The sequence below is a fragment of the Aquila chrysaetos genome, chromosome 3 (assembly GCF_900496995.4).
Source record: "Aquila chrysaetos chrysaetos chromosome 3, bAquChr1.4, whole genome shotgun sequence".
In the NCBI taxonomy this organism is placed as follows: domain Eukaryota; kingdom Metazoa; phylum Chordata; class Aves; order Accipitriformes; family Accipitridae; genus Aquila; species Aquila chrysaetos.
In genome coordinates, this window is record NC_044006.1 from 56,059,454 (window position 1) to 56,082,900 (window position 23,447).

Consider the following 23,447-nt stretch of genomic DNA (forward strand, 5'->3'; position numbering starts at 1 on the left):
AAAGAGAGCTAAAGAAAATGTGCAGCTGCAGTCACGTATTAGCATTGATTACCGGATGTTATCATTAGTTTTAAAACCACCACACCTTTATAGCTATATCTGTAAGAAAAATAAGAGAACTATATCTAGTTCTCTTACACCTTACATACACTGCTAAGTGAGCAACCCAGAGCAATCATTTTCAGCCATAACTCACTTGAATTGGAATCAGACCAGGGAGATAAACTTTAAGAGCTACAAGACAACAGTGTTTCTGTAAGTCATTGAACCCATACACAGCCCAATTTTCAGTCATACTTGGGACTACAAACACAGAAAAAGACAATGCTGAAGTTAAATACGTTTCTCCTGTAAAAGCATGCATTGGGTGAAAGAGGGAATAGTAGGGTTTCTTTTGTGTCGTTCACAGTTCTGTATCACTTGGTAGCCATCCAGAAACATCCTTTCTGGTTATTAACACAGAATAAATTCAATCTCCCTTGAGTTATTTTTTTATTAGGCAAAACATATGAAAGCTAGCTACAAGAACTCCACTAATGAGACTCGTGTATTTTCAGCATCACCAGATTCATGTGAAATGCACAGGCTGTCAGGATATTTTCCCTCCCCCTATTTTCTGCACATAGACAAATCCAGACTTGCCATTAGTTCACCGATGTTGGGGAGGTTTTATTTTTAAGTTCTTAAAAGCACTCGTGTTCTCTTCATAGGAGGTTTGCTTCATTTGGTGCATGAAGTGAAAAATGCACGTAAGGATCCAGGTTCTCCTCCTCCTGCCTTTGGACACACTGGTGAGGGGCTGATGTAAGCAGCCCCTGCAACTTAAACTTTTGCCAGCTGGGCTACCTCTTCTATGGCTGTGCATCACTGTCCTCGGGGCTAGTGCTGGCGGTCAGGCGCTGAGTTCAAGGAGATAATTCAGACTAAACCTGCCAAATTAAGTGATTAGTTTCCAGCTGTATCAGCTTCCCAAACCTCCTTGAAACATGGTCACCCAAGAGCCAGTGCTGGCCTGGGCATGCGGGTGGGAACGCACAGCCCAGGGTGGACACACAGGGCTGGCATCACTCAATTGCTTCAGCAGCATACCACCCGTGGAGTGGTGGCCAAGGGCCCAGCCTTCCCCTCTGGGCCTCAAAAGCATGACTTAGTTTTTTGGTGAACTGTCTTGGTCCCTGAGATGCCCTCTTGACTATAGGGACAACCCAAAGCGACTCTTTCATCCTCGTGACTGCTTGACATGCCTACGTTTGAGTACTGAGGTGAAGCCAGGCTCCATAAAACAATTACATTTGCCATTTTCATCATCCCCCAAATACCCGCCCTCCTCTGAGGACAGGGCTACCAGCTTGCACATGGATTTGCCTGCCGACACGTTCACGCCAGGAAGCCAACAGCAATTATCAGGGGAAGGTGAAGCCACCAGCCACTCTCCCCATGCCACCACCAGTATGTTCCTACCACACATCTGTGGCTACATCCCCTTGCTGTCAAACAGGCCAGCCGGGCCAGGGAAGCCCATTGCCCGTGCACAGACTGGGGAGGAAACTCAACCACTCCAAATGTTAAATGCAAGAGCGTTTTGTTAAGACAAGCACTTTGCTTTAACAAAAAGATAGATTTTGGAAGTTTTAAGCTCTGGCTTTACTTGGTTACAACGACAGCCCCAAGAAGCATGACTGGGAAATTCTTCTTAAAATAACAAACAAGAAACATGCAATCTTTTCAGAGAGTAGGAAGATTACTGTATCAAATAAGACACTAGAGGTTTAACTGGAATGAATATCAGAGCTCCTTATGCAACTGGATCAGAGACTGAAGCATATTTGCCCGTACTGCTCGCAATGTACTTCCATCCCACCCTACTCCTGAAGTGCACATGATCTACTTCAACTAACTATAAAAGTTTCAGATTTTAATTAAAGTTCTATATTACATTTTACACACAAGTTTCATGCTTTACAAGAACGGTGCTAACATGAAATATACATACACATATATAAAAAATTGAAGGAAGAAAAGCCTAGCACAAAAGGAAGCAATTGTGTCAGTGATGACTATTTTAATGAAAGTGTAAACAAAACCTCTGACCCTAGCAGTAAATGCAATACACAAGAGTCAAAAACATGTAGTCTTGAATGATCTTTTACATGGCGCTTTGTTCACCCTATTAAGATGCTAGTTGTTTCTTTGATTTATCTGATAATAAATTTTTGATGACTAGTGAGTCTCATAAAAATTGCTCTGGTGCTGACTACATTGATTAATAAGCCCAAAGAATCGAAACTGTCAGAAATTCATGTGCAAGAGTAAATTACTGCCAAACATACATTAGATATTCCATAAAATATAGAATAAAAAAGGTTGATTTGGTAATTTTATCTTGCATCCATTTGCTTGATATAATTTATATTCAGGATCATCACTGTCAGTCCTTGCATACCTTTCCTTTTTTTAAAGTCAACATTAGAGTAAATCTAAATTTGCAGAATATCAAATGCAATAATCAAAACTAACATTCAGAATTTAGCTTGGAAATTATATCCTGTTGAAAGGTGACTAAAATCAGTCTTCTCAGAGTTGCAGCTTTTGTAAGTAAAATTCACTTGTATTTTAGGAGTCAAAACTGGCACACATATTTCCATGCCTAAATCCCATTCTTCCAAAACTGTGGTATCTCCTTATTGGGGCTTCTGGATGCAGCAGGTTGTTGCAATGCATCTCTGAAGAGTCCTGGACTCTGTGGTCCCACTCTCTTTCCTGGGATAACTCCCAAAAACATTTAACGTGCAGAAAGTCTCACAAAACTAGACACTGGAGCAGGCCAGAGGTAGGGATCTGTGTATACATATGAATAGAGATCAATTTCCTCCTCCTGTCAAGGGGAACCACACTTACAGCACTGGGTTTAGGATTTGCTCCATTTACTTCTGCATATATTTAACATCATGTGACAACATTTTGTTTGCATGATATATGATTGTAGGATTGAAAACCTATCTGATTATAAATTTATAAGTGGGCTTTATGGATAACAAAAAGGATTCAGGGAATCACTGTTCCCCATTCAGTGAAATAAATGCTGCTGTTTACATCTAGCACTGGAGCCAGCTTCTTAAACCATTTGGCAAAACTATGAAGAGGGCTAATATCTTTGCATTTATTATTATTGCTTTGGTGAAGCTGGAGCAATTGAAATGATCCGTATCCTAAGTAATTCTACTTACTGCTTATGCTCCTGCATACTTAACTTTAGGCTATAATTTCTTCCCCAATTTCCCAACCAAGTGTAATAAAGACAAAAAACTACAGGATATTTTTTCCTGCGATATTTGATACAAACTGATTTTCAGTATATCAGATTTTTAGGGTTAAATTATTAATGTGGTTAGGTACAGAATAGAAAAGAGCCGTTGCAAAGCTGTAGTCCGAAGGACTTGCCTAAACAGGACCTAAATCTGACTATCCCCAGCTTTAACAGTAAGACATTTCTTGTTTGGACAGAGGAACATGTTGAAACGCAGGACTGAGAAAACCTGTGTCATATACAGTAGAAGCTCCTGATTTTCAGGTTATACTTTTCAAGAAAAAGTTAATTTTAATAACAAGAATTTAAAATTAAATCTGATCACAACCATTTTCAACACTGTGCCTTAGGTATAAGGGGCTGTAAAAGTGCATATAAACCAGATGGCAGTAATACCTGCTAAAATAAAATAATGGCTTTTAAAAAGTTTATCAGAGCTTGCACTACAAGTGGCTCCAGCAAATTATACCAGAATCATTCCCACCTCAGCCTTCCACTGGATAAACAGTTGATACAGGCAATCATAAAATTAGGGACACTTTTCTATCTAACTGATAGCCCTCACCAGGAGGGCAAAAAAATTGCTAAAGATCACACAAAACCCTCAAATAATGCGAGACTGAAATAAAAACTGGAGTTCAATAAAAGCCAGCATGTAATAAAACAAATATGACTGCGTAGAGAATAGAAATTGCAGACAGTTCTGCTTGATTATAAAAGCGCCACTTTTTAATTTATCTCTCAAATAAAACCAGCAAATGTGTGCAGTAACTCTTCTTGTTTGGTTGTAAAGAACCAATCTGAAGAAGAAAACAAGAAAGCAATCAACTGAACTTTGAAGATTACAAAGGGTTAACAGGCTTACCACTACTAACTGTTAGCTACACAAGTTTTCCAGAAAACTCTTATTGCTACCAACATGTTTTCCACATCAGTTCTCAATTAGTATTGTCTGCCATTTCCTATTTATTATTCTCCCTGTTGCAGTCTTGAGGGTATTCTTTAAAATGCTTTATTCTTTTTGTTATCTACTGTAAAGTCCAAATTCTGTTCTCTGCAATATCCTCACCATAAAAAAAAAATAATAATTAGGTGAGGCACCTTCAGAGAACATCACTCAAGTTTCTTAATGCATGCATTTTGGACACACTTGTTGCCTTTGGTTAGCAACAACACTACCCAGAAATGTTGAGAAAACCCCTTGAATCCATTGGAGATGAGGAGCTGGACCCACCATGTCCACAGCAGCTAGAGCAGCAGAGCACACTATTGGATACAAGGCCTTAAAATTGTGGCAGTTCTGGTAACATCTAAAATCAGGCAATAGATCATCACCTTTCGATACTAGGCATAACGTATTAAAAGCCATCATCGTTCATACAGTAACTTTCATATTGAGATGTTGCTCCAAAACACATTTTCCCAGAAAGTATCCTGAAGCAATCAGAGGACACTAAGAGAAAATGAATCTGCTACTTTCCCTGGTAGCTTGCCCTAATAAGCATCCTTTTTACAAGGTTGTACCTTGCCTTCTTTTCTTAATCTGCTTGACGTTTGTTCACAAATAATTTTGAGGCGTCTGTATTTAAACAAATTTTTAACATCCCTTTAAAACACCAGAACTGAATTCAGTATCAGCCCCAGCTGATGTTGAAAATAATAAGTTCCTATTCCTGTACTCACTAATCCAAGGCTTCTTTTAGGCCTTTCAGATATAGCACCGAACTGCGAGCTGACAGCGCACTTCAATTATATGATGTCTCTTAAAACATTTTTCAGAGCCAATTGCTTTCTGGAAAGCAGTATTCACTCCTTTTTATCACCTCCTGTAATCATAACCACAACGTGTGGTATATCCTGCATACCTCATTCACAGATACTTAACTCTTCTCTGAGCTGCTTTAAAATAAACTATGCACAGACACAGTTCATTACGTGATCCAGGACAGCCCGTATTTTCACCATTGTCTTTCACCAACTTCCAGGTCATATAAAATTTCTAGTCAGAAATGACTGTATATTTGCTTCCAAATACCTGAGAAGAACACTGAACAGTTCCAGGTCAGATCTCTGTGGAGCTCACCAGAAATGTCCTTGTTGGTAATTATCTCCCAAGACCTATCAGACAGTTGTTAATTCTTCTTAGTGTTTTAATGAAATTATACAGTGCTCATTTTCTAATGAGAATGTTGTGCAGCTGTACAAACTAAATGTTTCACAAAATTCTATGTAGAGTTGCTCTGACCAACCAAATTTATAATGTTTCTTTAGGAAATAGTTCTCAATCACATTCATGCCTTTTTAAATCTTCACTAGTAGAATGCCATGTCTCTTCCTCACTATTTAACCAAAAATTGATGTCAGAGTAAACCAGGTCCTAACAACTCAGTTTAGTCTTTCGCCTTCCTTGATGTTGGAAGGATACTAGCACTTCTGTCACTTTTTGGCATGTCCCCGACACCAAGCTTTAATTAAGACTGAACTTTGGTGAGACCAGACTCTGTCAGTCAAGTCTCCAAACCTTCTGAGTGCATGTCCACAGGCCTGGAAGTTGAAAACCATTTCTCACAACAAAATGTTGGTCAGGCTTCTATTTAGTGGAGTGAGATATAACTCACCTTCCCTAGAAGATCATCCTGCTTGCACTGAACATAGAACAGAAGCCTAACAGAACATGACTTTCCTTCCTTCACCATTATTAATAATCTGACTGTCATAATTAAGAAAAGGACCCATTTCATTTCTAGGATTTATCATAAACAGATAGCCACAACCAGTCTCTCCAATGACTAAGAGCCTAACAAGATAGATACCACTTTGGATTGGCTGTCTTTCCCACTGCACATACTTTATTCAATCCCACCTATCATTTTTCCTGCTCAGGGTGCCACTTTCCTGCAGCTGCACATCTCACACTTTGCTTGCTTGCTTAGACCCCAACCTGTCCTCTAGGCCAGGTCCTTGACTCTGTTTCTCACCAGTTTCTTTGACACATCCCTACCTGTGTCTCATTTTGGATTTTACCATAATTACCACTGATTTTTAACTCAGCTACTGATCTTGCCTTGCCCTACCTGTAGTTAGACGTAACTTTGTCTTGTTTCCCTACTCAAAGCCTGTATCCTGCTGTCACTGTTTCCCTACCTTTGGTTTCAAAAAGTCCTCAGCTTCTGCACTTTCCTCACTTCTTCATTCCAATTCCGCTTCTAACATAGCCCTAGACATCTGCCCCAGTGACTTAAGCCCTGGACTATCATCCTTGACATGGTAAATGCATTACTGCATAATATTCTAAACTTTATATGAAAGTTCACAGCAGAGGGAATGGTAGTATCAGTAGTTAGACCAGTATTTATATGTGCAGTATCTATATCTGTCAGATACATCACTGATAGCTTTGTTTTTATTACATATCCATCTTAGTAATATATAAACACAAATACACAGAGATACTGTTTTTTCTTGTTTATCTTTCAACATGGGTTTGAGTTTGCTCTTCTTTAGGGAAGAGTTACAGATTTGCATGTAAATGTTGTCTAAAGATGTCAGGACTCTGAGTAATCTATTTTCTCTGTTGGAAATAATGTACTAATATATTTATCAATTTTTAAAATACAGCCAATAAATACAACATTTGGTTGGAATACGAATCAGTATTTTCATATAAAATATACAGTACCATGCCTTTGATACAACAGAACCAAACGTAAATGACATTTTTATATTTCCCCACATCAGGTTGGTAAAAGTTTTTTATTGGTTAATTAAAATCTTTTACTGGTACGTGATCGAAATGCGTGAATCAGAATTGTTAACAATTGTTTATTTCTTAGCTATGATGGATCTTGCTTCCTGCCATCCTTTGAGGGAAGCTTAATTTGCCGTGAGTTCATCTTCAAGGGAGATGCAGCATCTCGGAGAATCTCACCTAAGGTAGATCACTGAGGTCATCTCTTTTCCACTATTTTTACCCAGTCTTTGAAACCACCCTAAATTACATGAGGTCACAGCTACCACTGGCACAGATAGTGCATCTACATCAGGGGCCAAATGGTAAAGATGCCAGGCTAAAAAGTCACTGAGATATAGAAGTGAGCTCCAGCAATGGACTGTTGGACACATAACACCATCTTATTTCTTGTACAGGGCCCAGAACAACCACACTGTGCAAATGAGAAAGGAAAATAAGTACTTACTAAAGGTTCATCCTACGAGCACATGCACAAAAGCAATCCCTCTAGGAACAATGAGAATACCTGTTCTAGAAGTATAAATACTTGTAGAGCTGAGCCTAAGAGAAAACTAATGCATGAAGCCGCCTATTCCACAAATTACCAAAGAATACTAGTGACAAAATAAAAGAAAAATATAGAAGAAGAATAGCATTTATTATGGCCTATTTTTCTAGGGTAGTCAGAGGGTAGACTCACACTATCCAAGTTCTTTAAATCTTCATTGACCTCTGTGTGTCATACGAACAGCTGAGGCATCTAACCATACTCCTTTGAATCAAATCTACGTTAGATGGTTAAAGCAATTGATCTGTGTTCCTCTCTGTGGTCTTCATTTCCCCCAGAGCATCAAGAATACTCACCAGCAGAAATTACTGCTGAGATCATACTCTGCTCAATTTAGTTCTTTTTGATATTGTTAAAAGGTTAGATGACTGGATAATACAAGTTATTTAATTTTACTTAGAGACAGCCAAAGAGAAGCATTCTCTCTATGCATGTCTTCAGTCTAGGTGGAGAAAGGAATATTATGAAGATTTTTATAAGCCCAAATGAATTTTTCCTAATGAATATGTTATTTATATAATAACAAGTAATTATTAGGTTATTAAAAAATTTTAGTAATTTTAAACTATTGCACAAAACTGTCATGCATGTTTATTTAAACAAGTTATTAGATGCAGGAATATGCAAAATAATCTTTTGCCTTATTTATATTAACAGACAACAGAGCTTTGTCCTCCTTAGCTTAATGTCAATTGCACTCTGCAGTTATTTTAATATATGGTGGGGGTGGTCATCGGAATTTTTCACTCAAAAAATCAGGAGACATGAATACAGGAGCACAAAGGTCTGCCTGCATCACAGACATGCTGTCCTCTGCCACAAGCAATCACGTCATATACTCCTGCTCAAATTGATCAGTGCTTACTTTGAAACAAACAAGATTTTGGCCTTCACTTCTTCTGTCAGAAGGCTATTTCTATCAGAAGGTTATTACCTTGCTCCCTTAATAATTAGAGACCTTCCTTTAAATATACACCTGACCAGCTTATTTGTATTTGTTCTTATGTCCACCATTTTTTTAATGCCTTAAATGAAGTCTCTTCCTCCCCCTCTCCCTCCCAATGACAGCAATGATCTCTGTTATCAGTCTTTGCTTTGCTAAATAAACAAAATACCTTTTAAAACTCCTCTTGGCTCTTCATTCCTTTTATCATCCCATTATCCTTCCTCACTTTGCCTGTTCCTGCCTGAATTCATCTTTCTTGAACATGATGACCAGAACTGCGTAATATTTCCTTTTCTGTACTAGAAAATTTCCGCCCTCTTAACCCAGCTCTGGAGGTTGTGCTTCTCTGTCTCTTCCCCTCACTCCGGCACGTCACACTGGTGGCTCACAGAAAACCTGCAACTAATACACCCAAGCCTTCCTCTTCATTTGCTAATTCCTGCTGTGTGGTGTGCTGATTCTCTTCTGTGGTGCTAGCTTTGTGTCATCAGCAAACATCACTTAAATACTCCTGCTTTTTGTGCTAACAAAAAAATTGAATTCTTGCAGGTCCATGACCATGCTGCATAAGTAACACCATTCCAGCACAATCTCTCCTATCAGTTCAACCTGCTGATGCCTCCACCTCAACTGCTGGCAATTCCCACTTTCCCAGCATGCTTCCCAACCACCAACACATGGATTTTTCACTTGTTTGACCTCTTTTCTACTCCGTGATAGGTAGTTTTACTGATCATCACTTTTACGTCTTAGACAGCCCCAATCACACAGCTGAAATAAAACAGGCTTAACAACTGTGGAATAAGAACAGGATTTATTTCAAGATACTATCTGTATTCTAGTGCATTACTCTGAGTATCTTGCCAGTCTCCTCTAGTTGTTAAAAATAAATGCTGAAATACTCTTCATTAATATAACCCAGAAGAAGAATCTCTTACTTCATGACCAGTGTCTGCTGCCCTGGAAGCAGCTGCTACATAATAGTGGGGGTCCAGTACAACAATTCATTCTCAAGAAGAAAGCTGGGGAGATTGTCTCTAAATAGAGGACTGAATCAAGAGTGGATTTTTCCAGACTGTCACTGCCGATGAAATGAGGTTTTCAATTACAATGCTTAGCACAGAGCAGCCTGCCCAGGGAAACCTATGTTCCAATGCTGCCAAACGATATATGCTCAGCATAGCATTTATCAAACCATTTCCTCTGCTAAGAGTTAATGTGTCAGTCTTTAAAATGGCTTGCTCTTCTACTGCCTTTCCTGATGAAAATGTGGAAAGTGCAACTTCCTTTCACAAAACATCTTGTTGAGACTCTTGACTCCAAATTGACTGCCTTGTGTGGAAAAACCTGCTTTCTAGAAACTTAATAAACGGTGACTGTTCTATCATAATTCTGCCTCACTGGAATAAGGAGGTCAAACAGGGACACAGCAATCATTAAATAAAGTGTTAAAATGTGACTGCTGGGTTCAACGGCAGCTTAAAAACGCTAGAAGTCTGAACGCTATTCTAACCACTCAGGACCCAGCAAATTATTTTGTTTTAGCTGAGATTACACTATCAGGTGATGATGACTGCAATAGACTCTGCTGTGATAAAAGCAAAATCACTACCCTTTCTGTTACAAGAACAAACAGGTAAAGAGCAAGTTTCACATGAAGATTGATCAAGAGCACATGATTAATCCCAGAAATGTACCCAAAGAGCAGCTTTCCAGATTGACTTGCTGTAAATGCCAGCAAGCAAACCCACCCACTGGTACCAATTGCACATCTCAGCTTCACCTCATCTTAATGAAATCACTAATTATCTTACAGTGATCCTGACGAGCATCACAGGATTTCCATTCTTCACAGGAGCTTAATTCACTGTTTTCTTTCAAACATTTATGTCTGTCTGCACTTGTCTAAGTACATTGTAACCACTAAATCATACAATCCATCATTTCTTTGTCAGTACCCTAGACAGAGAAGACCCTCTGAGAATATGCTTACAACATAAAGGTCACTTTGAAAGTTGACTAAAGGCGTGAATAAAAAGTAAAACATTTAGTTAAACCCTTTGAGGAGATGAGGTTGCCATTACCCTTTACTGTTTGAGCAAGTTCTTCAAGTGCTTTTCAACACTATCATGACACCACACGGAGAATTTAATGGCACCTTCTGAGTATATATAGAATCAAAGCCAAAATTCAGCTTACTAACTTAACTTTCAGAAAGTTAGTACGGCAGTCAGAGATTAAGAACCATTATATACTTGGCAAACTGACCTATTTCCAAATGATGCTGTCACAGGATGATATGTGCAGTGGGTGTATTTTAGCCAACAAAAGCCAGCAAGTGCCAAGAGCTGCTGAATTTCCTGTTAAGAATTAAGAGCCCCTCCACACACATTTTCTGCCACAATATACGGCCCATCTTTTTGTCAGCACAAGTCTTCCTTGAAAAATGAGGGTTGAAAAAAATCACCTGACATCATTTCTCATGAAAGGTAAGGAAATTAAAGGAAATGAAAGAAGCTACAAAGTAAGAAGAGCTGATCTGAGGGTCCTATAGGCTAACACGCTTCTGAAGTAAAGTGCAACTCCAGTTTTATACTTGGTGCGTGAGTATCATGTAAAACAGGAGTGTGAAAATGTAAAAGTATGCGAGACAAATGACATTTTATCTTTAGACATAATCATCCCTCATGGGTGTCATCCCTACTTACCGATTAATCACCAGAGCATGAATATCCTAAGACAAGGCTAAAAATGGGGTGTAATTTTTCACTAAATATGCTTGAAACAGCCAGTACATTTCACAAAGTAAAGAAGAGGTTTGTGATCTATTTGCTAGTTGCTTCACAAGTGCAGCCTCACAGAAATCTCCGATATTGACTGCAGTGTACAGTTATGGCTTGTGCCAGCCATCAGTAGAAACCTCAAGGTTTAGTAACGTGACTGCAAGTGAGTGCATTGCCAAGACTTGCTGAGTTACCACTTTGTGGCTGAGATAACAGCAACTGAGTAAATATGATGTTCTAGTCATTGCAAACACAAAATAAACTGTATTAGCATAAACCCACTTAGTGAAACATAACTTGCTAAGCCCTGAAACATGGCACTTGCGATTTTATGAGCATACCATGTCTTAGCTAGTTTAGATAATATTAGACTTGTAAACAAAGTAAAATCAATATTTCCAATCAGCTGGCAAAAGCAATGGGCATAGGGAGACAATTACCATCTCTGGAGCTCAAAATCCATCCACCATATAGATGCATAGTTCCTGGTTTATGAAAGTACCTGAAAGTAAACTTACTGATCTGTTTGTCAGCTGCTAACATATGTGAGCTGTTCTCTCTTCTCAGTGTTGTAAGTGAAGTTATATAAACAGCATTCTATCCAGTCACCCATTTAACTGTACTGCTTTGTTTCAGGGTAAAAGTTAAGCTGGCTGGGTCTATCACGTTGCAAGTTAATTTTTAAATTTTTCTGTTGGCTGAATGATCAAAAAAACTCCCCAAGAGCTCAATTTTGCTTAGTTAGATATCTACAGAGAAAATTACTACATTCACATCTCAACCTTGTGATTTGCTTAATGAGAAAAAAGACAGAGTACCTGGATATAGGCTATGAAAGAAAAAGGAAGTTGAAGGTGGTGTATAGTTGTTAGTGGGAAAAAGATAAAAATTTCATCACAAAATGGAGTTTTCATTTCTTCTGTGTTCACAGCTTATTTGCTTTTGTGCACAATAATGCTACTAGACCTGTTACTTAGATTACACCATTGCTCATGAGTTTTAACACCTAAAATCAAATGCCAACAGAAAAATGTCGGTAGCAGGTGGCATCCAAATAATTCTCAGATCACATATTGAAAGGAAACTGGAAATAAAAAGGACAATCTTTTTCAAAAGGAAAATCCAAAACTCTCTCTTTCTATCATGTGAAACAAGTACAATCAAGAATCAAAAGAAGTTGCTACTGGGATTCTAACAATATTATACAGATATTTTTAATTTATGTTTTGAATATAAAATGGTGAAATGCTGAATATAAAAAAATGGCATCTAATTATTAACATCTGCATACATGTGGTTTTCATCACTAATCTTTGAAAATAATGACATTTTAACTGAATATGCTTCTAAGATCAAAATAGAAGCCATGAATGAGCCATGGAAAGATTTATGATCTTATTTTTCCCCCCTATTAATGGGTAGAGTCTGATTTTGCTTACACTGTTAACTATACAGGCTTCAAATATTTACTGTGGACAAAATCAAAATCAGCCCATTAGCCAGTAAGACACTGTTACACCTCAGCAAGGAACAATAGTTAACAATAGTTAAAACAAAGAGCAATAGTTGAGGCAAATGATGAATTGGAGAACCTTTTACGTCAATTTTGATTGCACAAGGAAAGTTGCCAGAGCAGTTTAATATGTCCACAGTTGTAGTTTTTGGTTTGTTTTTTTTTTTTTAATTATAGATACATAACAACAGCCCCCGCAACCCCCAAAACTGAATATGGGTCAAATATTCTCAAAACTGCACTTCAGTCCTTGAAACTTTGCTGTCATCATGATGCCCAGCACTGTCCCTGTGAGAACTGCATGAGGGTCTCTAATCTATATTGCTCAGCAAACAGAAATATAAAATTGGTGATTAAAAAAAAATTACAGAACATTATCAAGAAATCTAGATGCAGCTACACAATGGACTGTGGGGAAGGGATGGTCTAAGGAGAGAAGATAGCTGTTTCCCTACACCATGTCTGTAGTACAGAGTACTACTGGAAGAAGGGTGTTGCAGCCTACTTAGATCTATGAATAAATCTATCTTGAGAACACATATTACAGCATAAATATCAGGACACTTCTGAGACACACAATTTTTGTAACCACTCTCCCATCTGTGATCCTTTTCACTTAAGTTCTGTAAATGAAGAACAGCCTACAAAAGCCATTGCTGGATCATTTAGTTTCATATAGAAATTTACATCTCAGTTAACTGGAATCCCAAAACCTTCACTTGTGAATACTTGCATTTGGTAATTGAGTTCAGGTTGCTACCATATAAAAAAATTGTCAGAAATGCTTCTAAATTATTAAAATATATTTTTTACATAAAGGGGAATGCAAAAACTAACTTTCCAAACTAGAGGTTGTACTGTCTGTTGTACTACCTATTGCTTCTAGAAGACAGCATCAAGGTTGTTGTCAGACACTTGGAAATAACTTCCCATCTAAAGTTTTGCTGTGGACTTGTAACATGGAAATTTTTACTGAAAAGAAATATTTCAATTCACTGAATGATTAAAGACATTATTTCCTAAACAAATGCTTAGTATTTGTACACAGAATTTTGAATTAAAATGGAAAAGTCCCAGTATGAGGTTTATTTTTTTCCAGTTACACTGTTGAAGAAAGTACTAGTATCTGAATTTGAATTACCAGGGTTGTAGACTTTTGTAAACCAGTCCTATCAAAACAGGTTTGAATTCTGGACATTTCTTTCAAAATGTAACAACCTGCATCCAAAAACGTTAAAAAGTATCTATTTCAATCTATAAAACCTTAGTGTACATACTTAAAATTAGTACTTCTCAAAGGCTTGTAATGCTTGCTCTTTTACAGCTCATGTTACTTAATAGCTCTTAGAAATGAAAAACAAATGCAGGACAATATCAAACAGTCTTTGTGCTTTTCTAAAATGTCTAAATCCCATTTAGCTACCTTCTTGTCAGCAAAATTCCTTAATATAAATGTACAGGTTTGCATATTTGCCCTGAATACCAAGTTACTGCATGGATTATGAAAGAAGGGTGTAGCTGATAACACTTTGCCTAACACACTACAGGAGAAAAAAAAAAAAAAAAAAAAAAAAAAAAAAAAAAACCCCAACACAGCTACAGTATACTTACTATTTATATGTTTCTGAACGAATGTATTCAAAAACATGAGATACTCCCAGCTGGAACTGGTCAGCAATAGGGGTAACCCAAGGATTGTTCTCTGCTTTGAAGACTTGCTTTTGACCAGTCAAATCCAAATTACCTGAAAGGGATTAAACAAAACAGCATATGAATAAAATTCAAAATATGAAAAATTTGAAAGAAATATCTTGCTGTGAATATGAAACTCTTCATTCGTTTCAGAGAGTATAACCATAATAAAAGCAAATATTTCAGTCTTAGTGGAGAGGAACAGGAGGACACAGTAGTTCCCACCATGATGGATACAGTTCCACCCTGTTCATTTCAGTGCTACTACATATGGCACAGCAGGATTGAACTCAGCCCACTGCATATAATATTTATTCATCAAATTAGTTTTAAGCAGGACTTAATAGTGCATAGGTCTTGGGCGCTCTCCAGTACGGCTTGCAGGAATGAAAGGAGAATAATGCTGTGGCAGGAGTTTGCTCTGATGAAGCTTAGCAATGCAAAGCATTTCTTGATCACTGCTCCAAGCATAATGTCAACAAGCAATGCCCAACAGACTTTTTGCCTTCCCAGTGCCCAATGTGTTGTTTGTACCAAGATCCTACCACTGATCTGTGGTTATAGCTCTCTATACAGAGAAAAACAAGCAAAAAACATCATTCTTGCAACATGCCAGTTTTACCTATTCTGTTGACAGGAAGACTTAAGAGACCTGTTAGGGGTTTGCTTGGGGTTTTTTTTTGTTTTGTTTGTTCATTTTATAAATGTTTACCACCCAAAACCAAAACAGTACATGCTCTACTGAAACTCCTCATGACTATGGATACAACAGGCTGAATTCCAGGACAGTCTAGCCACTGAAATATTTTCTTGTGCTCTTTAAATTAAAGTAAGAAATCAGTGTTACATTTTACATTTATTTTTGTTAATTTTACAATGAAGAAAGGCCTACACTTCCCCCAGAAAGCTAAAGTAACAAATACAAAAAAAAAAATCTTTAACTATAGGAAACAAAACAAAGAAAAATTACAAGGTTTTGAAGACTGACTGAGCCAAGCTGTCAGAGAAATCTGAAATCAACCTGATGTGCTAGCTTTTCAAAACTAAGAGCACTCATGTAAGCTGCATGAACACACATGCACGCTACAGGAGCTGCTGCAAGCTGTGTGCTTGCTGGCCATTTCGGTTGCATGGTCTACATTACAGCTAATCCTTGATGCGTTTCTCTCCATAAAAAGGGTTAACACAATTAAAGACAGACCATTATACCGTGTGAAAAGATGTCATGCATCTCATATTGGCCTACCAACAAGTTACCATTACCTTAGCAAGCTCATCTGTCAGCTGTCTGAGGCCTGTTCTTTTGAAATAACAACAGGCAGGGAGCATTTCACCCCTGTCAGTCAGGCGGCAATAGCCCTTGCTGCCTCACGCTTCAGTGCGCCTCGTTAGGAGCCTCGCACCCATCTCCTTTATTAAGGGACTCTGCAGCCCTGTTCTAACAAGAATCAGGAAGCAGGATTAAGTACTGTGACAAAGAGGACCTAATAAGCTAGGAACTGGTGTGTCTAAATCTATGCTGGCTCAAGGCACAGGCTCACGCTGCTCGCTATTCAGTTTTCAGGCACAGGCCACCGGGGAAGCAAGCCAGCACTGTGATTAGCCATAACCCTCTGACCAGTGCTGCTATGAAGATCATGTGTCACTCAGGGGCTTGCTTTGCAATTGCAAATTGGATTTTCCATTTTATTACCTGCAAAAAAACACATACATTGCTCTCCAAAACTACCAACGCTGTAAGCTCTCCCTTGTAATTACAGCTCTGCAAGTACTGCATCAAGGTAAAATGATCAATCTGTGTACAACTAATAAAAATAGTTAAATTTGGGGAGGCAAGCTCGGCCCAATCATGGGTCAAATTCAGTGTTGCTTACAGGAATAAGTCACACATTCCCAAAATCTCAGTAGCCAGGGTCTCAGCTGAATCCTCTCATCCCGAGCTGTGTCAGAAATTTATCGCCCAGGGAACACTGCCGTATGTTTCCATCCCCGCAGCGCACTGCCCACTTCCATTCCAAATACCACATGGCCCATTTCAACGTAATTGTAATAAATACTATTCTATAAAGCCAAAGAAGCCTTACAGCAAAAAGAGGACTGCTCAATCAAAATGAACTGTAGGTCCCCATGCCAAAGTAATCACATAATTTTCCTCTGTCTTCTGTTTCTCCCCAAAACACTCTGGGGGCAGGTACAGATATTACTTTTTACCTTCAGAGGAAAGAGGCAGGCAGAGGCCCTAAGGGTAAAATTAACCTAATTACAGAGGAAATTGGGGCACCTGGAAGTCCACCATCTGCCCTGAAATCCACCCCCTCCCTGCCCAGGACGTCCCTCTGGGAGCCCTGCCGGCAGGAGCTGGCCTGGCAGCCCGTACCACCGGCCACCTACAGCTGGAGCGAGAGGTCAAGCTGCCACCTCACAGCCCAGGGTTTTTAACTGAAGAATTTAATCAAGTGTTGTAGTGCAAAAAGCAACAACCCATCTGCCCTCGTGGCAAGCACCAGGCAGAGAGTGGGTCCTCCTCTGCAGAAGAGTAAGGGAGGACTGCCTCACAGAAAGCAGGAAGGACAGGGCACCCGACGCTTTAAACTCCTCCCCGTTTGATACCGAAATTTCCATCGGGAAATGAGGGACAGAAATGGGCAGAAAGTTAAGCAGGATAAGAAGTCTCGGAGAGCCTACCCCACCTCATCAGCACTAGGGAAGAAATAGAGTCTAACACTTCTGCCACAAGGCAAGTCACTTGAGAACAAAGAAATTATATAACTAAAACGGAGACAGGAAGGAAATGTGTCACTCCTGCATCACCATACGTTGCTTGGGGCTGTATCCTGTGTCCTTTCTGTGCTTACAGCTAAATCATCCGTGAATCAAGGGCTTACCTAATTCTGCTCTGGCTGCAGGACATCCAGGAGTCCCAAGCACGAGGTCAGTCTCAGTGACACCTCAGGAACAGTATGTGGTGGGGTAACCAAACACACGGGAGCCCTGCGTGAACCCTTCTGCCCCACTGCACCGAGATGAACCCAGCAGCATGGAAGAGATGATCAAACCTGCCTGAAGCAATGGCTCTGGTACCAGGCTCACCGCAGGAGTGCTATGCAACTGGACACCTTGCAGATGTGTCCCTGTCCCCTCCCACCCCCAACCTAGTCTCCTTGCCTAGACCTTTTTTTACGGCAGCGCTGTGCTAAGAAATGCTGTTATTCCACCCCTGCAGCACTAGAGCCATGGACCAGGGAAAAAGCCATGGCAGATGCGCCTTCATGCATATTGTCTAACAGTAGCGTCAGCAGAACACTATCCCCAGGCCTTTAGGAAATTTATATACTGTTCTGCTACACAGATCACATCAAAGCCCTCGGATATTTTTAGTAAGCAAAATACAAAATTGCCTCTAGTAAAAATCCAGTACTGAAGATTCAATCACAAAATGCATTAGGGTTGGAGATTGCATTGGTTATTGCTGGTTAGTTCTTTCCATGCACATCAGCCTATTAAAAAATATTTGTTTATCATCTCTAAAATTTGGCATAACTAGTAGATTAGAATTGTGTTTCTTCATAACGGACTTAAAGTTCTTGCTATTTTGCCATACTGAAAGCGATCAACTCCACTGAAATGCATTACAGTCACATGCTTCTGGTAAGAGAGGAGAAGGCTATCTTTAAGACTAGTCAGCACAGCCCCTTTCCTAGATCACAGAAATGTTTTTCAAATTATTTTTGAGTGCTTCTAAAATTATTCTTATAAATAAATAATGAAAATTATATATCCCAGAACCCAGGTCTAACATGCTTAAAGAACTTCTAATTTCTAAGCCTGAAGGATACTTTTTTTTAAGCTTTCTATCTTGAACAGACATAGATCTCCATGTAGGAAGAAGGCAAAGTGGACATATGCTGCTACCAGTGAGCAGACACTGAAAAGAGAACAGAGTCTGGAAAAGAGAAGAAGAGAAAAAGGTCTAACAGCTGACTGCTGTGGACGACCTGCACAGAATGACCAAAAGCCTTCTAAAAGGAGCCAGCTGTGTGGTCTTAGAAATACCTGATCTTGGCTTTTTTTCTTCTGTCTCAGCACTCATTGTATCTAAAGATGATCCTGAACCATTAAGTTTGATTGGACCAGTGTGACTGAAGCTCTCTGTTTAACCCACCTTAAAATGTTCCTATGCCTAACTAGTAAGCTGTGCAGACCTGAAAACCGTCTGCTACCCAGATCTCGTTAGCTGCCACCTGCAAGCTACAGTAAATAGATCTACACCAAAACAAACCCTTGAAAATCCAAGGGCAAAATCAAAATATGCATATTTTTAATTTTAATGTATTCTAACTTATGCCATCCATTTATCACTACTTAAATTCAGAGCTCCCACAGCCATGGGTGGACAGAAGGGACATCTCGTATGACAGTGGGCACACCTCATCCTGAGTGAAGTTAAAGGGAAAAGGCAGCTACAGTGTCCCTGCACCTCCCTCAATAAATCTATCCTACATTTGCTCTAAAACATGATAGTTAATGTTTTTTGTTATTTTCCTTCAGTGCTGTTGAAGTAAGTGGTTTGTGTGAACATTTGTATTTTGCTCAACTGCCTGCAAAGGTCAGAAAAGAGCTCATAAAAGCAAATAAAATGCTGCCTCTCACAGTCGTGTTTGCAGAAATAAGTGTCAGAGCCAGTGATAATGCTACCTATCGCTTTGACCAAGGGTGTCTCCAGACTTCCCAGGCTCCTCCTGTCCATTAGATCTAGCCTGCAAGCACGTCTTATATGCAACTATAAGGCCCTCACCCTTTTGTGACGTAGGATACATGAAGCCTATAATATTTACCTAATGTACGTATACTTACGGTATAGTAAGGCACGACTAGTGTACATAGGCATTACTTCACTACAAACAAAAGAAAACAGAACGAACACAAACCTGACTTGTCCTTTCCACTCGAACGCCCCCTGGCAACACTTTAAACACTTTCAAAAATTAAAAGGTGAAATAAAGTAATTAAACAACTCTGACATTTGAGAACTGAACATTGGCATTCAGGATAAGAAACATGATCCTAGCTGTAAAATGCCAGATCAACGCTTCTTTGCAATAGTTTAAATTCATCCCTAGTGGAGCTTCATTAAAATCAATGAAAATAATTTTTAGCCTGTATACTGTTGTTACACATCTGCGTCCCATTGATACTCTGACTCACCTTCCAGCCTACACTCTACTGCGCTGACCTCAAGGAGAGTCCTCAGGCTGTAACACACCCCTTTCAGTGATTACTCTTAAGACTGCAATTTAAATGTGCTTTCCCTTTACAACACAAAGGTCTTACTCTCTCACTGTTGTACATAAGGACAGGAGGAATAAAATTAGTTGTATTGCTTTATTTAGATATAAATACCCTTGAATCCTGTTTTATTAAATGCTAAGTAAGGGATCAATCCACTACACCAAATTTAAACTTAGGTTGTATGTAAAAATATGTCTGTCCTGGCTTGTTATAGATTTGCTTTACACTACAGGGCTTATAATTTTTATTACTTTCGTGGCATGTGCTTTGTCTCCACAGAGAGAGAGATTGGTTTAAGCGTAGGGGTGGAAGAAATATCATGACTATTATGTCATAAAAATGATACCAAAGCAATATAATTGTGAATTATGTCTTAAAATCTATGTTAAAAAAATGAAAATACATACTGATTTCTATGCCACAAAGTGTTATCAAAAGCAAATGATTTTTACACCAATCTTAAGCACATGTAAGCTGTGTATTGGTAACTCCTATCATTCCTATAAACAAGTAAGATCATCTTTGCTTTGAAGACCTCTATCATTTTTGAGGGATTAGTCACAGAGAGAGTAGATTTAAACAGTAGTTATAAAGGAGCAGTAACACAACAGAGAGCAAAGACTTCTTGTACAAAAGTGAAGTGTGACTCAATCTTTTTGGAACCAGTAGAAATATTCACAGAAATATTCAGTATGATAAACAAATCTACAGCTCCATAGCATATGTCAAAAATACACATTTGCTTATTGATGAGTTTCTTTGCACTAAAAGAAAACCAGTAAATCTAAACCTAGACAGAAGCATCTCCAAAAGATCAATCCCAGCAACACTTTTGCCCTCTCGCCCCTACATTCTTGTACTGGAGAAGGTCTAACAGTATCACTTGGAGTCACCAAGCACTTCAGCATTTGTGGTGGTTTTACTTAACAGGGGAAAAGGTTCAAGTCTCAAATATCAAGAAGTCAGATTCAATACATACAAATAAACCAAACAAATACTCCAGAGCATCCATCAGACAGAAGCAGGCTGGAAGTCTTCCTCTGACTGCATTCCTCACCACACAGATGAGAATGTCTGTAGCCTCACCTGTGAGCGTTAGACAGGAAGCCCCAGGGTAAGAGAAGGCTGAACGAGCAATCTGAAAGCCAACCACCGAAGCCTAAGCCCATCCTCAGTTTTAGAATTATTTTCAGGGACAAAAACCAGGAGTGCCGATATTGTAACATCACACATTATTCTAACAACTTCTCAGATGTAAATGAGAATTTCCAATAATGAGTTCAGAGATTAGACCCCAACTTGAATGTTTGCTTGAATACATCTAACAGTAGATCTCTGTCAGTTCAGTAATTGAAGAATTTAACAAAGACATTTCAAACAGAAAAACACCTAGTCTGAAAAACGTCAGGAGATGGAGACTCTGCTAGTGGTGTCTTGTTCAAATGGTTCATCACTGTTAAAATGCATTCTTTATTTCAGTGCTGACCTGAGCTGCCTTAGTTCTCAAACACTGCTGCTGCTTCTGCCCATCTACATGGCAGAAAGATGACCTGTGCTTCCTTCTCATGGAGTTAGTGAGGATCGGCAGCTAAGTCTCCTCTCACTCTTCCCTTTGATAGGTTAAAGACTCTCATTATTCTGTGTGATTCCAGAATAGCTACTCCATTTGCTTCAACTCTTAGAAAAAGGACCACAGCTTAAATAAATAAAGTAAAAGCTGACTAACTAAATCTTGAATTCTTTACCCTGGATGTAAAGGCGAAGTGGTACAGGGCAAACTGGTATTGCCTCAGCTACCGCTATTAAAATTCTATGGGAAGATGATTTTACTCTCCAGCACTGTCCCACCTCAACCTTCCACAGAAGAGTTTAAAACAAAGCGAATTTAGACCTGAGATATTTAAACAAAATTCTAGCATCATAGCAAAGGTCAGCCAGAATCATTATACCAAAGGGTAATGGGGAGTCTGGCACAAGACTTCCACTCCAGAATGTGACAGGACTGAAGATGAAGCCTGGGAAAGACAATAGAATGGATGAAATGCTGAACTTCTTCTTTAAACCACATTTCAGGTATTAAGTACACGCAGAATATAGATTTAACCTGGCTGGGCAAACTCACATTTTCAGGTGACAGGAGGAGTGGCTAACTCTCTGGGAACAAGGGGAGAGCCCTGGCAACTTCTACCATCACTCCACACAACAAACCTGACCTTAGCAGGACAACTAGTAGAAAGAGTAAATAATATTAACATTCACAGATGAAAGCCACAAACCAGGAACTTATTCAATGCAGCACACAAAGCAATCCTAGCCAAACAACACTCTGCTAACGGCTTGTACTTCCACATGACGAATCACGCTGTTTCAACAGCCAAAATCCACCACACACAGCCTTCAGGTACCAAGGCAACCAGCCCAGCTGATGCCGTTGTGTGGGTAGTACGGCAGAAGAAACAGCATCTTGACAAAAATCCAAGAAATTACTTCCAAATGTTTCCTATACTCGTTCTAAAATTATTTCAAATTACTTACGACTCGATTAAGTTCATTTCTCCCACATTCCTAATGTAAGAGAGAGACCATTTACTAGAAGACCTACAAGTATTGCTAAGTTTCATGGATTCCTTTCTTTGAAAGGTGACACATTGTGCCGAAAATACTATTTCCTTCACTGCTCTGCGTAACAAATGTCCGGTGCTGACTGGGATCTCAAGGGGCAAACCAACAGTCACTGCTAAGTGTTCCCAGTGAAGAAACCCAAGAAACACACTATGTGGCAGATGGTTTTTCGAACAAAGGGAATTAACGTGATGTCAAAGTAGTTTAACATCAAAGACGTTTTAATGGCACAGGAAATATTACAGGTTTAGAGGATCAGCATCCCAATTTATTTTGAAATATATTGCACATTTTTTCCAATCTCAGAAACTCCCCTGGGATTCTCAATTACACAGAAATTCAACAGAGCATTCTCTCTTTGAAGGGTCCCTATCAGACCAAAATCTAGTTAATTTAAAAATATGAGTTCAAAAAGGATTCATTGTATTGCTTTTGCCCCGCACCTTTGAAACTTCCATTCAAACACAGGTTGCCAAGTACTCAGAAAAGCGAAACCACTTTTAAGTACTATGGAACACGTGAAATGAACCAAATTTAACAACAAATATAACACTTGCTCAGATTGGCTCTAATTACAGTACTCTTACCTACCACAGCTCTGATGGAACAGATGAAGTATTTGCTGACAGAAACATCATTATTATGCTGATGGTACTTAGAGTACAGTCAACATTAGGAAAGCCTACACACACACTGTAGTCATCTGAGAAGTGACAGTAGGACTTGCATATTTTAAAAACTAATGTAAGATCAAATCTGAATCTCGGCAAGTTTGGCAAGAATTACAGCAGTGTAAGGAAATGAACGCCTGTGGTGTAAATCTAAATAATGGGCTATAGAAAACATCTTTCTGTGTATAATGAAACTGCAAAGTTCTCATCTCTTCCCGTACACCTTAATTCCCATCAAGGACTCTGTGGAATCAGCCTGGTTTCTAACTACAAAAAAAGTGGTGGGGTTTGGTGGCAGTGTTTTTTTTCATATTTTAACACAAAAT

The 23,447-nt window shown here is 39.0% G+C and overlaps 1 protein-coding gene across 6 annotated transcripts in view; it reads right to left on the minus strand.

The window, feature by feature from the left end:
* RSU1 (Ras suppressor protein 1) overlaps positions 1–23,447 on the minus strand; it is a 118,986-nt gene that overhangs the window by 52,459 nt on the left and 43,080 nt on the right. For 5 of the 6 annotated variants that reach the window (XR_005932045.1, XM_030010057.2, XM_030010059.2 and 2 more), the window contains one exon: positions 14,459–14,591. Coding sequence is in view for 5 of the 6 variants with exons in the window: in XM_030010057.2 (XP_029865917.1) it covers positions 14,459–14,591 (133 nt within the window). In the remaining variant the exon portion in view is untranslated. Of the gene's footprint in view, positions 1–166; positions 192–1,533; positions 1,537–14,458; positions 14,592–23,447 lie in introns of those variants that run through there. The other variant, XM_041122300.1, reaches the window with a different exon arrangement.